At 41.0% G+C, this 16708-nt stretch overlaps 2 protein-coding genes across 2 annotated transcripts; both read right to left on the minus strand.

The window, feature by feature from the left end:
- Positions 1 to 21: 21 nt before the first annotated feature.
- Positions 22 to 2775, minus strand: LOC148215242 (vomeronasal type-2 receptor 26-like). The gene is made up of 2 exons (XM_088143928.1): positions 2667 to 2775; positions 22 to 923 (listed from the first exon to the last, which is right to left on the minus strand). Exon 2 carries the CDS (start codon positions 919 to 921, stop codon positions 22 to 24), a length of 900 nt encoding a protein of 299 aa, XP_088000054.1. The 5' UTR covers positions 922 to 923; positions 2667 to 2775.
- Positions 2776 to 4238: 1463 nt separating this feature from the next.
- Positions 4239 to 7029, minus strand: LOC148215243 (extracellular calcium-sensing receptor-like). Its single transcript, XM_088143929.1, has 3 exons — positions 6811 to 7029; positions 5739 to 6572; positions 4239 to 4490 (listed from the first exon to the last, which is right to left on the minus strand). Exons 1-3 carry the CDS (start codon positions 7027 to 7029, stop codon positions 4239 to 4241), a joined length of 1305 nt encoding a protein of 434 aa, XP_088000055.1.
- Positions 7030 to 16708: the final 9679 nt, after the last annotated feature.

The following is a 16708-nucleotide window of genomic DNA, read 5'->3' on the forward strand; positions in this document are numbered from 1 at the left end:
ACAATGCAAAGGCAAGACTGCTTAAATAATTCTCTTTATTAGATGCTCCCTTTTGTTCAGGTCAGGCCTCACCATGATGATGTAGCATTTGGGGAAAAAGACACAAGCCAGGAGCCCAGCACTGGAGGCCAAGATGGAGAAGATCTCCACAGCCACCATGTACTTCCCCTTGGTGCTCATGTAGGCAGGGACAAAGGACAGCCACACACTGCAAAACACCAACATACTGAACGTGATGGATTTGGTTTCCTGGAAGCTGTCTGGTAACTTCCTGGCCAGGAAAGCTGCAATAAAACTGACAATAGCCAGGAAGCCCATAAAAAACAAGACACAATAAAACATGACAACTGACCCTTCATTGCATTCCACAACAATTTCACTCATTATGGAGTGCATGTTGATGTCTGGGAAAGGGGGAGAGATTCCCAGCCAGACAGCACAAAGTGTGGCTTGAATAAAGGAACATGAGGAAACAATAGAAAAGGCCAGTTTTTTTCCAACCCACGTCCTCATCCTTGATCCTGGCTTGGTGGCCATGAAAGCCAGAACCACAGTGATGGTTTTGGCCAACATACAAGAAACCGCCACTGAGAAGATGATCCCAAAAGCAGTCTGTCGAAGGAGACAGGTCACCCTCATGGGCTTCCCAATGAAGAGAAGAGAACAAAGGAAGGAGAGGAGGAGCGAGATGAGGAGGGTGTAGGACAGGCTGCGGTTGTTGGCCTTGACGATGGGAGTGTCTTGGTACTTCAGGAAGATTCCTAGCACAGCAACTGTAGTGAAAGAAAGCACAAGGGCTGAAGTGGCCAAACCAGTCCCCAAAGTCTCTTCATAGGACAGGTAACTTAAATCCTTGAGAAGGCATGAATCTTGATGCTTATTTGCATATTGATCTTCTGGGCACTGGAAGCAGTCATCCATATCTAGGAAAGCAAATATACATAGTTCAGTTAAGATACACCTGGAAACTTTTCTAATAATAAAAATAATAGTGATAATTATTATTATTATTAAGCAAAAAAGATTTTGAGCAAAGTTGGTATGAATTGTTTTTTGACAGCAGTGTCAGAAGATGCAGTTCCATACCAAACAGCACATATTTATCAAAGCCATAACGTCTTACGTGCCATACTACGGAATCACACCTAGGTGCTTGGATTTTAACTTCCTTTGCTTTTTCCTCTTAAACTAAAGAAAGTTTGACAGAATGAGATAAAGAAGAACAGGGTAGATTAACCCAGTTTGCATTGAGAGCTGGAACAGTTGGGGCCAGAGGGGACTATTTATTTATTTATTAGTCCATCATCATAGACTCTTAGCAGCTCACAAATAAGAAAAAAAAATATCATCATAATTTAAAGAGGAATACATATGGACCCCAAAACAGTACCTGGCATCAAACCCTAAATAACCTCTGGAAAAATTCCTTTTTCAGGTATTTCTTGAAGGTGGATAATGTTGGACCCCATCAAACCTCCCATGAGAGGCCCATATGGAGAACCAACCCCACTGGGGAAAAAAAGCATCTCCTGACTTCTGACTTCCCAGAAATGGGACACAGCGACCTGCTTCTCCCAACAAGATTGAAGTGGGCAGTCTTGGGTTTCAGAGTTTAGGGACCATGGTCTAGAGAAGAGATTTCCTGATGTTTCACAAGCAACTGTGGCTGGCATGTTCAGAGGCAAGGGGGTCTGCTATGCAACCCACAGGCAACTGAGGAGGGACTGACTGGACTCCTGTCTTTATGCCAGGTATCCTGAGTTCTGATTGGTCTTTAGCTGAGCTGGTTTCTGATTGGTGCAACAAAGAACAGCCATGAAAGTCTATGATAGTATAAGATTAAAGTAGCCTATTCCTCTTGGTTGGGAATACTTTAAAATGTATATGGAGTCAAAGTGTAAAGGAGAGCCAAAAGCAACATTATATCTTAGTAACATGAAAACATTATATATGATTTATACATTGAAATATATATGAAAAATATGAAATCTAATGTTTAAAAAATCATATAATAATCCCCTTTTATCTCATTAACATGTATAACTCAGCTAGTGTCCAGATCCCTTGGGCAACCTCAGCACTGATGGAAATTTCCTAGAAATTCAATATGGCAGGATAAAGACTGATTTTTTAAAATCAATTATCACACCATGACTAAAGTTATTTGTGCCAGTTGATAGCATGTGGCATTTAACACTAACACTCCACTTTACACCCTCTTGGATTCAAAATGAAATGATAAGCTTGCTTTCTGATTCCTACAATTCAATCTAACGGGTAGTTGCCTGTTGACATTCTTTTCATCCTGATTAGATAAAACCCTTGAAACGTTTAATCTAAGCCTCCAAAAGGTATGTGTGTATGAAGGGCTCTGGAAGAAAAATTCAACATTGGGGGGTGGGGGGGGAACTGCATTTTCTGCACAGCACATATTTAATGCAGAACATCCTATAAGGAAATTTTTCTTATAGGATTATTATATCTTCAATAATTGTGTATTTTCTTTCTTTTCTTATTTCTTTTCTCTCTCTCTCTGACTTTGTATCTCGTTTTTTGATTGCTTCATATAATGTTACCATATTGAAATAAATAAATAAATAAATAAATCAGTGTTGAAATGGTTCAAATGCTGCAAAACAGCCTTTCTGCCTTGCAATTTCTCTTACCTGTCTGGTTTGAAATCTTCCCTGCTGGACACGGAGTGCAATCGTAGCAACAAAATGGTTTCCCATCAATTTTGGTCTTTCTGTAACCTGAACGGCATTTATCACTGCACAGTGAAAGAGGCTGCACCTTCCACAAGTGAAAGAAGAGGATGGTAAGGCATTCAGAAAACAAGCTTTCAAACCCAGAATCTGCAAAGTGTAGAGAGGGGTTGCAGTGAGGGTTGAAACTTGGCCCACCAAGGCCACAAACCTTGAGATGCACAGGAGAAAACACTGACAATTGGATTCACTTGTATGAAGTGAAGAGACAAAGATGAGGAAGGCAGCAGGGAGAATGAAAATTGTGTACGCCCTCTGAACTATACATCACCAATATTCAAGAAAGCTTCAGCCCTTTTAAGAGCATACCTGGCTATAAGAACACAACGTTGTTGAAAGCTGTGCCTAGAACTAGTCAAAGCAGTAGCAGAAAGCACATCTCTGATGCAAACTCAAATTCTGACTAAACCATGGGATAAAATCTCTTCTTTTCATGTAGATGAAGTCATAAACTAAGAATAAAATGCAGGAATTCTTTAGAGCATGAGTGGAGAATGCCATCTTTCCCCCCCCCCCATTTATTTAGAATTAATTTTGCTTGATTTGTTAGGGTCCCAGATGTGGCAAGGGAGGAATACTGAAAGAGGAACTGAGTTGTTTGTTCACTTTTCAAATTTACAACCAACAAATATTGCAGAATCTTATAGGTAGGGCATTACCATATTTTTCCACCAATAAGACGCCCCCATGTACACGACAACCCCCACTTTTCCAACCCAAAATTAAGAAATCAATATTTTAAAGATAGTGCAGAACACATTTTTATTTAGTAATTAGTTAACATTTACCTGATACACTCGGTGGGAGGAGGCCCAAACCGTCTCTCTGCAGCTCTATTTCCAGGCTCTTTTGCATAACTGATTACATTCAAGCACGAGTGAAACTGCCAATAGCTTGTCTCTGCAAACAGCCTTCCTCTAATTGGTTTGTTCAGCATCAGCTGACGTCAGTTACATCAGGCTCGTGCTTGGAGGAAGTCTGTTTGGGAGACAAGCTATTTCACTCGTGAATGGAGGCTAGCAATAGGAGGAAGCCCCTCTGCAGAAACAAAGTATGGGCAGTTTTGCAACCGCGTGATTCTTGGCTGACTTCCTTGAATAAGACGCCCTTCAATTTTTAGGGTAAGGATTTTAGAAAAAAGTATCGTCTTATAGTTGGAAAAATACAGTAAGTGCATGAGAAATCTTTACTGTGTTCTAGAATGTGGAATGTGAGGAAGCTATTTTCAAAATATTGTCCAGCAAAGGACATTTAAAATGTTCTCCAACAGGTCAGGCTCTCTTCCTACAATGTTTACAGGAGAAAAACGATACAGGATAAATGTGCCAGATTTTTTTCAATTTTTTTTTTTTTAAAGGCTTAGGCCAAGATTTGATTGAAAACAAACAACTAGAAGTGCCACTTGATGGGAAATAATGCTGTTTCCTGACCCTGAAGATCCAACTACATTGCAACACTGGGAAAAGAAGGAAACTAGATATCGAATGATAGGAAGTCTACCTGATTGAACCAACTGGGCCAAACAATGTCACCATCAGAAATAGTCAACTGCTTGCCAGGAGGTGCCCACGGGTTGATCGTTCCAACTTTGACTCTAGCAAAGGACTGGTTTGGAAATGTAATCCAGTTCATAATATCAAATCCCACAAGGAAATCATGATTTGGGTCAAAAGAAATCCTTTCTCCACTGTTATTAAATGATACACTCCTCAGAAAGTGGTGGAGCTAAATACAAAAGAGGGAAACATGTCATATGATAGAAACCAATTTCTTCATATCAGAATCTGTCATTAATTATGTGGGCTGATATGATGTAAGATATGTCATTAGGTTTGCGTCTGTGTGTGTCTGTGTGTGTGTGTGTTTAAAGGAAGCCGATAATGCAATTAATAGGAATGTTCAGTGGAAGATCAGTATTCTCTATAATATTAAAAGTGTTACATGACTGAAAAATAGTACAATTTATGGCTAAGGAATCATTTTCAAGTGGTAATATGTGCTGGCAGGGAGAAGAAGAAGAAGAAGAAGAAGAAGAAGAAGAAGAAGAAGAAGAAGAAGAAGAAGAAGAAGAAGAAGAAGAAGAAGAAGAAGAAGAAGAAGAAGAAGAAGAAGAAGAGGAGGAGGTGGCGGCAGCGGGAGGGGAGGAGGAGGAAGAGGAACAGAAGGGGAGGAGGGGAGGAGAGGGAGGAGAAAACGGGGAGAGAGGGAGAGTTGGAGAGAGAGAGAAAGAAAAGGAAGGAAGGAAGGAAGGAAGGAAGGAAGGAAGGAAGGAAGGAAGGAAGGAAGGAAGGAAGGAAGGAAGGAAGGAAGGAAGGACAGACATAGCCATCTCAGAGTGTGGTATTTGCATTATACTTGAGAAATCTAATCTTTTAAAAAAAACCATTGGTTATATTACAGCCGTTGACAATAAAAACAGAAGGAAATAACAATACATTGAATCTTTCTTGCAACCCAATGAATTTGGCAGGCTGAATTGTTTCTATATTTCTTGACCAAAACACTGGTATTGTATAACAAGATAAATTCAAAACTAGCTACATTGGGATTTGAAAGGTCCAGCAGGAGCAAAACAAGGTTGCATTCATTTACTCTCCATTCATGCAGAGACAATTTCAAGACAAACAGAGTTAAAAGTACAGAAGATGTACAATCAGCCTTATCCAGATAGTCAGACATAGGTGACCCTGGAAATGAAACATAATGAGCTATAACTCATTGGTTCCATGGAAACAATCACTTCAACTGTAGGATAAATGTGTCTAGAATAAACTGGATGCTATAAGCACTACAGAGCTAAACAGACAGATTTATCTGTCTATCCTTTTTCAGTGATAAGAACACCTACAATGCTCAGCAAGCATAGTGATATTCTTTCTGCCTGGAAATTCATGGAATTGTGGTTCATTACCTCCGGCAGGTACCAGTTTCTGGAAGGCTGAATGTTCCACATTATCCTTCTCAAGTGCTTACCTTCCATGGCAGATTCTGTCTCTGCTTCAGTCCTTGCTTGCTTAGAGATGAATACAGGGCACGCGAAGCATGTGCGACAGCATAGATAGCATTGTAGATACTGTAGCTGTGGGCAGTCATTCCCATTTCAAACACAGTCACTGGGAGATTCTCTAGTTTCTCCTCCCCAGTGCAGATCATCTCATCTCCAGTTTCTAGCATGGACATTGGGAGCAAACAATTAAACGTCTCCTGCCAGAATTGTGTTAGAAACCTATCTTCCTTATCTAAAGTGGGGTTCCTTGTCTGAACAAAATTCTGGAATCCCAGAACCTCCTTTGTATGTATTGCAAGGGATATAACACCATGGATGATATCAATATCCCAATTTCTTTGAAGGAGAACAGATGAGAAATCGGTATCTGCTGTCATAATCCAGAGCTTTGTGTTATATGTTACATCCTCTAATTCTGAAAGTTTAAGTAACACCCTTAAATTGAGAAGACTCAGAAATTCACTATGAAAGAATATCACTTTTGCTCGGCTGGTGAAGGCACGTGTTAATACTCGCTTGGTCCCATCCACTTTTTCAGAGATGCCGCTGAAATATCCACTAGGCAATTCTTCAACAAACTCAAAGCAGATACCGCTTTTGGAAAAGATGGGAAGCACTTTCCGAAACAGCACTTCTGCAGTGTTGCTAATGTTAATGTAGAACACTCCGATCCATGTCCAGCCAAAATGCAACAAGAGCTGGAGAATTCCACGACACTGACGTTCGACATTTGGGAACATCCAGTGGAAAAAATTAGCTTGCCCTTGGAGATCTGTCTCTGGAGCAGAGTTATATGCAAACTGAAGAAAAGGAAGGGAACAGGAAAGGCTGAAATCTACAGGAAATCAAGAAAATGGTTTGTATTCTGCAGAAATTCCCTTGTCATCTGAAGATTTCTCTACCTAAATAGAATCTAGGTTGACTAATCCAGATTTTTCTGCTAAAATATTTGCTCAGTAAATATTTCTGATTACCCATTTTTCATAAGGAAATGATTACAATGGAAGTAGAAGACCTAGGGCTTAGGACACTTGTTACCTGTGCAATCTTGTGGTAAGCCAGGATGTTTGCCATTTCAAGAAGTTGGTTGGAATTTGGTCCCGTAATAACTGCTACCAGCTCATTCTGGAGATCACATTTATAGTTAGGGATAAATTGGTTTGATGTAGAGAGAAGCTCCATTGCAGCAATATAAGTATGTCCTTCAGTGAAATGGTTATCATAGATGTTGAATCCTACAGTCACATTGGGTAACATCTTTCGATTGCCGTTAATCTCCTTTACAGCAAAGGCCAAGGCTAAAATATGTTGGTAGGACTGAGTCAATAATCTGGAATGAAATTAACAACTCATAAGTACCATCAAGCATTGCTTCAGAGAGTTATGATGTGACATGAAGAGTAGAATATGTATTTCCTAACAATGTCATCCTTTAACAGTTGTAGGGGAAAGAGAGAGGGCATGGAACTTCTCCAAACTGAAGTCCTATGGAACTATTGTTAGAAATTCTGCATTAATTAATCTGTACATTACCAAACATTAGGATAGTAAAATGAATGGTTCAACCATCAGAAAAGACGGGGATTTTTTACATGAAATACTGTTTTGCGCATTGCATAAACCTTGGATAGTAAGTAAGAGTGGCATATAATTTTAGAAGAAAATGAACAATGCAGTGTCAGGCAGTTTGAACGTATCAAGCTCCTTACACTTCTCCAACAATAAAGTCCTGAAAGCTATGGCTTGTGAAGGTGATCTCTTTTACAGCAAGGAATGCTTGAGAAATGATGCCACCAATAATGAAGTCTCCTGGTTGGTAATATTGAGGAAGATGCTGCTTTAGCTCATCGTGTGTGCATTTTATAAAGAGAACTTTGCCAACACTTTCAGGAAACAAGACCATTAGCAATGTTAAAAATATTGCCATCCTATATACAATAATTTCTGTAACTTTTTCAAGCTCTCACATTATTGTCAGAGCAGCCTTTGATCACTCAAGAAGTTGACATATTGAAAAACAGGGCAGCAAAGATTTCACTATCATACCCTAAAGGGATAGAACAGGATGTCTCTGTATTGCCCCAAATCTGAAGATCACTGGTTGTATTTAAAGCTTCTATCAGTCTTGATCAATAGCTCCTTGTTACTGGCAATGATCCTGCAAGGGGATGGAAAAGCCATGGAGAAATCCCAGTCAATGTGATTAGTTGTCGTGTAATTGAGATTAGCATTTCTGTAATTGGGGAGAAGAACATATGTTTACAGCTTCAAATACATTATTGGGCATATTCACAAGAGACAGAAGTAAACATGAAGCTTAATTAGAGAATGCCATTACCTAGTAATTTTCTATGTAACTTTAAACAAAGGATTTTTTTTTCACTTGGCGCTGTTGCTTTGATTTGATGATCAAAGATTATCTGAATCACCCCATTAAAAATATTTTGACTTAAAGTGGGGACTTTGAGGGGAGAAATTAGAACAGGATGGCTGCTAAACAAACTCTATCAAAACTGCCTGCAGATTCGATGGCTTTTCAGCTGTTTCTGAGGTTGTGACAGATAATGTAAAAGGATGCAACTTTAGTTTTATATATGGAGAATGATAAAGGAAGTTGAATAGTATGAGTTACTCTCTGAAACTAAGATAAATAGGTAACCCATACGTGTTAGCCAACTCATTAAAACCTCAGCGTATCTGAAATCTCTTGGAGTGTAAACCTTAAGTTGTTTCAGCTTTCTCATTTACCACTTCTTGAATGTGGTAAGCCACCCACCTTAACTTGTCTACTTCTTTCATAATGAAATGTTCCTGTGGTGAAGGTAACCCTTGCCAACCTCTCATGTCAGCGGGGCTTAGACATTCTAGTGGAACTGCCAGTAACTTTGACTCTGAAGTTACTGTATGTCATCTAATTGTAGCCAGATTGAAAATCCACAACTAAAAGGTTAAACTTCAGAGACCTGAGAGGCTAGCCCAAAGGCATGTGAGTGATAACAGGAGGGTAGACTCTGAAGGTAATGTTTGATGACCCTCAGTTATGATATGGGTAGAATCTCAGCATGCTTTACTTATAGGGTGCAGTCCCTTGTGTGAGAAGGCAGGGAGAAGTGAGGGCCTCAAACGAACCATGTTTGCTAGGGGAGAGCGCTGTGCACCATGGGGCAGCCTTGGGGGGATGACAGGAGGGAGGATGGGCAGAAGGCACACTCGCACCAGAGTGGAGAGGGATGGCAGGAGGGAGGAAAGACTGCAGGCAAAAGGCACGTTCGCACCAGAGTGAAGAGAAACGGCAGGGGGTGGCTGTCGGGTCAAGTGGGGATTGGAATGTGTATTGCGCTGATTGGATTCGGAAAGTGGAATGACTGCGGTTTTGCGGTTAATTAGCGGCGCTCCGGGGCGGTAAAAAAGGTGAGATTGTGAGCCAAGCCCTCGTAGGAGGGGGAGGACAGATAGGGGGTATAAAAACCTGTCAGACCTTGTTTCGCGGTTCCTCCATTGCTGCGGGAGGGACCCACCTTTGCAAACGTGCCCAATAAAAACTTCTGTCTACTGGACAACCGAACCCGTGTCTGTCGTTTTCTGACACTTGGCACAGCAAAGCATGTGATTTCCTTAGAAAACCACATTTATATTGCTGGATCTTACACATTTCTCTCTAGAAGCTCTTCAAAAGCTTGGTTCTTAATTACATATGTCCACTCTGTGAAATAAAGACTCCATCAATGAACTGGGGGATTTGTGCCACGGTTATCTCAAAGTGTGCCAATCTTACCTTTTGAAAATCCCTAATTATCACAGCCTGCTTTGAAAAATGATTTACTAACTGTAGCTGCTTTGACTAAGAATGTATACAGCTGCCATTTTACCTTCAACCACTGCACTAACTGAAACTATATTGACCTCTAACTCCTCATATTATAGAAAGAATTACAAATGCTCATAAAATGCTCTTTAGAACGATGCTCAAAACTGCTGCCTGGAGAGAGACACTGCAAATGATCTCATGATGGCTACACCCCTGGCAAAAGAAACCAGAAAGACAATTTTATTGACAAAATGGTTTAATTCATTTTTTTAAAATTAAATTCTTCTTTTTGTTCCGATCAAGCCTCATCGTGGTGATGTGGCATTTGCGGAAAAAGACACAAGCCAGAAGCCCAGCACTTGAGGCCGAGAGGGAGAAGTCTCAACTTCTGAGGGGTAAAAAAAAGCCCCCAAAGCCCCTTTGCAAAAAGGTCCTGGGCAGGGTTGGGCCTTTGCTTCGCGCCGGAAAAAAAAAAAAAAAAAAAGAAGCATCGCCGCCTTCTCTCCCTTTTTTTTTTTAACTTCACATGTGGGTAGACCGGCGCGCTCCCAGGAACGTCGTCTGGCCGCGATAGGCAGGTAGAGCGGTCCCTTCTCGGCAAGGCGGGTAAACCGGTCCCACCGGCGGCCACCGAGTAGGCCGTGCTAGACTTAGTCCTCGATTTTTAGCGTTATCCCTTTGGGTAAGGTTTTGCCAAAAGGTCCTGCAGTGTGCCGCGCCAAAAAACTTTATTTCCGCAGGATTAAGGCTGCCACGGTCTACCTAGCGGCAGATGCAAGTCAGTGTTTAACCTCTAAAGGGGCCACGAGGGCCCGGTCTACCTGCCTATCGCGGCCAACGGGGTGGTGGGAGGGGGCGCTGCTTTGCTTTTTTTTTTTTGGCAGCACGAAGCAAAAGTCCTCCTCCCCGGAGCTTTTTGCAAAGGGCGTTTTGGCGCGCTGCACTCTGGGAATTTTTTTTACAAAGGAGATTTTTTGCAAAGGGCGTTTTTGAAGCAAGGAGGTGGCAAAGGGGCAATGGAGTGCAAGCCGCAGGGGTTTCAGAGGGCAGGATGGCGAGGGCGACTGCAGTTGGCCATGATCTGGGCTGGCTGCAGCTTTCTGGGGTGTGGCAAGATTTCTCAGCAGAAAATCTATTTCTCCTGGCTGGACTGTTGGCTTCTGCAGAGCAGAAACAAAGCCTTTTTTTTTTTGGACCTCACCCCCATCCCAAACCATCCACCGTCCAGTAGTAACAGAAGAAGTAGTAGCCATAGGTGTTCTAGAGCTGTGAAGATGGTAGATGAGTCTATTCTGAGAGTGAATGGTTATTATGCCCAACCTCAGCTATGTATTAATCATTTTTTTGTTAGATTTGTTTTCTAGTGCATTTATTTCTTCACTGTTTTCAGTGTTTTCCATTTTTATGGATGTACTCTGCTCGGAGTAATAAATTGTGAGTGGAGTGGTTTTATAAATTCTTTAAACAAATCAATTAATGTTTAAAAAATCTCCTGTTATAACCAAGTGCTTAAGACAGAATTTCTCCTCTAACTTCCACATACTGGAAAAGAATCCACCGTTTTATATAATACATTTAGCATTCTAGAACGGGGAACTTGGAGAACTGGAAAGCTCGGTTTGTCTGTGGAAGGACTGAAATTGTCCCCCAAAAGAAAAGAAAAAGTTAACATGGAATAGAAAATGACCAAATTTTATCAGGAAATCTTCTGCAAGTATTAGGGGGAAAAAAATTGATCAGTATCTTCAGAAGATATTTTATGGGAGACCTTTGTTTAGGTTTCAGTTGAATTGTCACAAAATCATTCCAGTAAAACAGAATGCTGTTCCAACCATATTACATCTTCATATACTGATGAATAATGAAAAGGATGTAAAGACCTCCTCTGTGGTATCTGCAGCCACAGTGACACCGGAATGAGGAAGCAGGTATTGTGACATTGTGGGGAGAACACATTTTTTTGGGTGAACAAAGTAAATTTCTAGAGGCTCCAGATGAATGGTTCTCCTCCAGTATATACTGTCTAATAAACACTGCAGTGAAGCCTTGATTATTTTGCATTTAGGTCCTGTGTTTTGATTCCACAACATCACAACACAAGGTTTGCTGTATTGAATTTGCATCTTGATATTTGTTGCCAGTAGGAAAAGGGCAAGGTTTGTTTCAAAATTCCCATTTCATAACTTAACCCTTTGCCCACCCATCCCCCTGCACTTGTCCTGTACAAATCATCATCACGCTGGACATACAGTATCTAAAGGAGGACTCAGACTTGTATACAATTTATACTGTAAAATAAACAAGGACAAAATAGCATATCTTTCAGAATAATCTCTTCAGCATATTGAAAAATATGATATACGGTAAATATACTCATATCACATTTGCTTAGCTCTTGGTTTGTTTGTTTTTTAAAGTGAAAAATTATTCAAAAAGATTGAAACTGTGTTAATGTAACATGACAATTCCTAGAATGCTGGGTGAAGAAATCAATTGATGTTGACATGAAATGGATTCTACCTGATTAAATGGGCTGGGCCAGGTGTTGTCCTCTGAAATGGTCAGCAGTTGATGTGAGAGTCCTTCTGGATCTATAGTTCCAACTTTAACTCGAAAAAAGGACTAGTTTGGAAATGTCACCCAATTTATAACATCATACAAATTCACCATTTTCATCAAAGGAAATCTTGTCTCCAGCAGTGTTATTAAATTTACAAGCCTCAGAAAGTGGAGAAGCTGTAGAGGAAGGAGGAAAAGATGGTGAAAGAGATGAGAATTTATGACTTTACGATAGCCTATATTTAATACCTTGTAAAACCTTTTTATGGGATAATATCTTTCAGTCTAACTATTAGGAAATTACAGATATTTACCTATTATATAGAAGAAGAAGGAGAAGGAGAAAAAGGAATGCTCAAATTACAGGTCAATAGACCTAATGCCACTTGCCAGCAAGTTACTGCTGAAAATTTTGCAGAAGAGATTGCAGCCTATACGGAGAGAGAACAGCCTATATGCTGTTCCATCAACAGTTAGGGTGAGAGGTCCTGCAGTACTGCGCTCAAGAGGTTACCTTCCATGATTTTTGTGCAACAAGTTTCCACATCACTGATCCTTGCTTGTGTAAGGATGAGTACGGGCCATGCAAAGCATGTGCAACAGCATAAACAGCATTGTGCAAACTTTGGTACCTCCAAGGGAGTTAATTCAGATGAGAAATCCTTGTAGTCTTTCTAAAATAAAATACTTGGTGATTTTTCAAAGGTAGTAAGAAATGGTCACCTCTGTAGAGTTAAACAATTGCCAAGTTGGAAATACCTCTTAGAAAGCTTTCTGCTGTCATTAGTTTATGTTCTTTTTTATCTGGTCATTGATTGAAATAAATATTTTCTATCTGTATCTCTGTCATATCTCTGTCATCTATCTCTTGGAAAGCAGACTGTGAAAGAGACTGAATCTTTGATTCTCTGCTCTTTCACAGTCAAAAGATCCACATATAGGATTTAAAACTTAAACAATTTTGACTTTCACAAGAACTGATTAGATAGATAGATAGATAGATAGATAGATAGATAGATAGATAGATACTGTAGATATAGATGTATGTATGTGTGTATAAATATTATTTCCAATGTTAATCCTCCAGGTGCTCCTTCTCCTCCTCTAGATTGGTGAAATGAAAGAGAAAGAATAATTTGCAAGCAAAAATTCCCCACCCCACCCAATCTCCCTCCCACCCACAAAAGAATAAGGAAATGGTCTTATCATGACTTCTGATGATTACCAGGACAGTGATACAATAGAGCTCTAAAACATCCAACTCCTTACATAAATTCAACAAAAAAGTCTTCCAAAGGATGTCTTCTGAACGTGATCTTCTCTGAAGCTACAAAGCTCTGAGAAATTATACCACCAAGAATGAGGTCCCCTGTTTTGTGGTATTTATGAAGATATTGATTGGGGTCACTGCTAGAGCCTTTTGAAAAAAACTCTGCAAATGCTTCTAGGAAGTATCCCTAAGACCAACATTCCAACTGCAAGATATGAAAATCTTCCTGTAAAAAAACTATTCACTTCCCCTATCACTGGTGGAATATTCTCCAATGGAACAGCCAGGATTCAAGTGGAAAGCCAAGGAAGTTGAGAACAAACTTCTAGCTATTGAGCTACAAAGCCTCTGTATGCATAATTTCAAAGACTAAAGGAAATGTTTGAAGCATCCTTTAGTCTTAAAGTGCCAGATGGTAATGTCCTGATGTATTTTACAAGGAATTGCCAAATTGTCTAGACCTTGATTCTGGGGCAACTACTCTATCCATGAGAAATTGGTCTTTTGAGCCTCTGGTGTTGTCCCCAATGCCTTTCTGAGCTGTGTTCATGTACTGGCCCATATGGTCCTGTAGCTTGCCGGCTATGATGCCTGATAGGACTTTTCATGTTGTGGGGAGGCAGGTTATTCACCGGTAGTTGGACGGTGCTGTTCTCTTGTAAGAGTCTTTCATGATCAGGACTGTCCTTCCTTGTGTTAGCCAGTCTGGGTGGGAGCCTGCTGCTAGCAGCTGGTTCATCTGCGCTGCTAGGCATTCACGCACTGTTGTTTCTTAACCAGTAGGTGACGATCATGTCTGGACCAAGTGCTGTCGAGCTCTTCATGTTCTTGACCCGTTGTTGGATGTCTGCTACTATGACGCTGACTGGTTCCTGTTCTGGGAGATTGCTATGGTCTGCTCTCAGGTCCTGCAGCCACTTTGCACTGGTGTTATGCGTCTTCTCTTTCTCCCATATGTTCTTCCAGTACTGTTCAGTTTCTGCTGTTGTTGGCTCTGCTGTTACTGTCTTGTTGCACTGCAGTTGGGAGTACACCTTGGATGGTTCTTTGGAGAACAGGGCATTTATCTTCTTGGTCTCTGCTTGTCTAGTGTATCTCCTTAGCCTGGCAGCCAGTGCTGTGAGCCTTTGTTTAGCAGTCTCTAGGGCTACAGATGGAGTCAGCCCCATGTATTTTTTTCAGTAGCTGAGTTTTATCCTTAATCTCCACACCCTTCTGTAGTTCCACTAGCTGACTAACTTCTCTCTGAATTGCCTTGAACTTAGCCTCCAACCTCATTTTCCAGGGGGGTATGTACTGCTGTTCTTCTTGATCATGTAACCAAGCATCTCCAGGTGTACAGCAGCTATAGCATATACCAGTTCATTGGTTTGAGTTATGGTGGTAGTAGGGATTGTCGTGAGGGCTCTATTGGCATTTTCTAGTATACTATCTGCTGGTACTTCTCCACTGAGCCTTGGTAATCAGTCTCGAGGGTTGATTGTAGCTAGTTTATTCATAATTTTATGCCTCATATCAGCTGCTGTGCTTGGTAATGGAGGGGGTGGCAGTGACGTTCCAGCGTCAGGTGTTGGCTGCACATTCAGTTGTTCTTCCAGGTCTTCTTGAGTCTGGGGTGTAATGTGTAGTTGGTCTGTCTCAAGCTGTGATAGCAGCTTCCTCATCACTATGTTGAAGTGTTGGGTAACTAGCTGTTTCTCAGTTAGTGTGGATGTAGGTCTTTTCTCCATCCCTCATACATTTCATATATCCCCTCTCATTAGATCTACTGTTGTAGTAGCATCCCCTCAATTCCAGGTTCTCTTGTCTCATCCATGTATGGTTTGTTCCAGTAGCCCATTTATCGTCAGATTGTCCTGGTTCCCCAGCATCTGATGCAGACCTTGTCAATCTGGGCAACGTCTGACCAGCATTACTCTCTTAGTTTGTATCACTCTCATATTCGAGGTAGGCAAGTGAAGCGTTAGGGGGTCTTTGCCCAAGGATCCCTACTGGTAAGATAGGTACCAGCTGGGATTTGGACCCCAGTCTCTGCATCAAAGGGCAGTGCTCTAATCGCTACTTTATCCATCTGCTATGTATATATTTAAAGTGACTAGAATTATCAATAAGTTGAATGAGAAGGGGATGCAGAAACTCAACCTGAGGTAAGGCTCTCCATAAGACACAACAGGATATTTCCACCTGTTATTTCACTTCCTTAGGAAACCTTGTCTGTATTTTTGGGTTGGAGTGAAACAGGGCTGTATCCTGCCTGCTCTGAACTCAATAGTCACCCCCTGAACCAAAGAAGAATGCCAGCCCTCTAATATTATCAATGGGCAGCTGGTTCTGGTTTTCTATGCTGATGATAGGACTGTGGTTTCCTGAACCTAGGATAGCCTGAGAAGATGTCTGAGGCCCCTGGGGGATTTCTGCAGGGAAGAAAGGCTCATAATAAACTATTCCAAAACCCAAATGATGTTTTTTCAAAGGGACATTGATGCCTCAAAAGTCATTGCCAGATAATAATAATATAGAGCGTTTCCCCCCCCCCCCTTTCATTATCTTGGAGTAATATTCCAACCCTCTGGAATTTGGAAGGAACCAATTCAATCTATTTCTGAAAGGCAAACAAGAATGCTAAGGAGATACTGGGCCTTTTTCATACTAAAGGAGGCAAGAACACACCTGCTGCCATCATAGTTTTTAAATTTCAATCCATCTCCAAGATACAGGTATATAACTCAAAGCCCTTAGATCCAGATTCCTTAGAGCACTATTCTGAGTACTTCTCCTTTTTTTTTTTTTTTTGCTTTTGAATAAGTGTTGACACCTGGTCAACACTTCCTGGACTACTCCCTGCAGTTTTCTTGGCAAAATTTCAGAAATGGTTTGCCTTTGCCTCCTTCTTCCTAAAGCTGAGAGAGAGCGCGACTGGCCCAACATCACCCAGCTGGTTTTGTGCCTAAGGTGGGACTAGAACTCATGGTCTCCCGATTTCTAGCCTGGTGCCTTGACCACTACACCAAAGTGGCTCTCTTTGAGTACTTCATTCCATTTCAGATGTAGCACTTCATTTAGAAATTGGGATGATTCCCCTGGAATTTAGGGCCCACAGATGTTGGTTCTATTTCTAATTCAAAGTTTACTTTTCCAGCAATTTCCAGGTTGCCATGATCCTTCTTCATCCCCCCGCCCCCGCTCTTTTTGGAAATCCAGAATCCAGAATGATTGACAACAATGTGGCTTCTCTTGTAAAGGCCTTTGGGCTGTGGGGCTATCAAGAGCTAGAAACACAATCCACCAATAGGGGGTTG

This window comes from Python bivittatus, unplaced genomic scaffold (genome assembly GCF_059951505.1).
Source record: "Python bivittatus isolate LINGU-HERP-01145 unplaced genomic scaffold, Pbiv_v1 ctg000430_np1212, whole genome shotgun sequence".
Classification (NCBI taxonomy): domain Eukaryota; kingdom Metazoa; phylum Chordata; class Lepidosauria; order Squamata; family Pythonidae; genus Python; species Python bivittatus.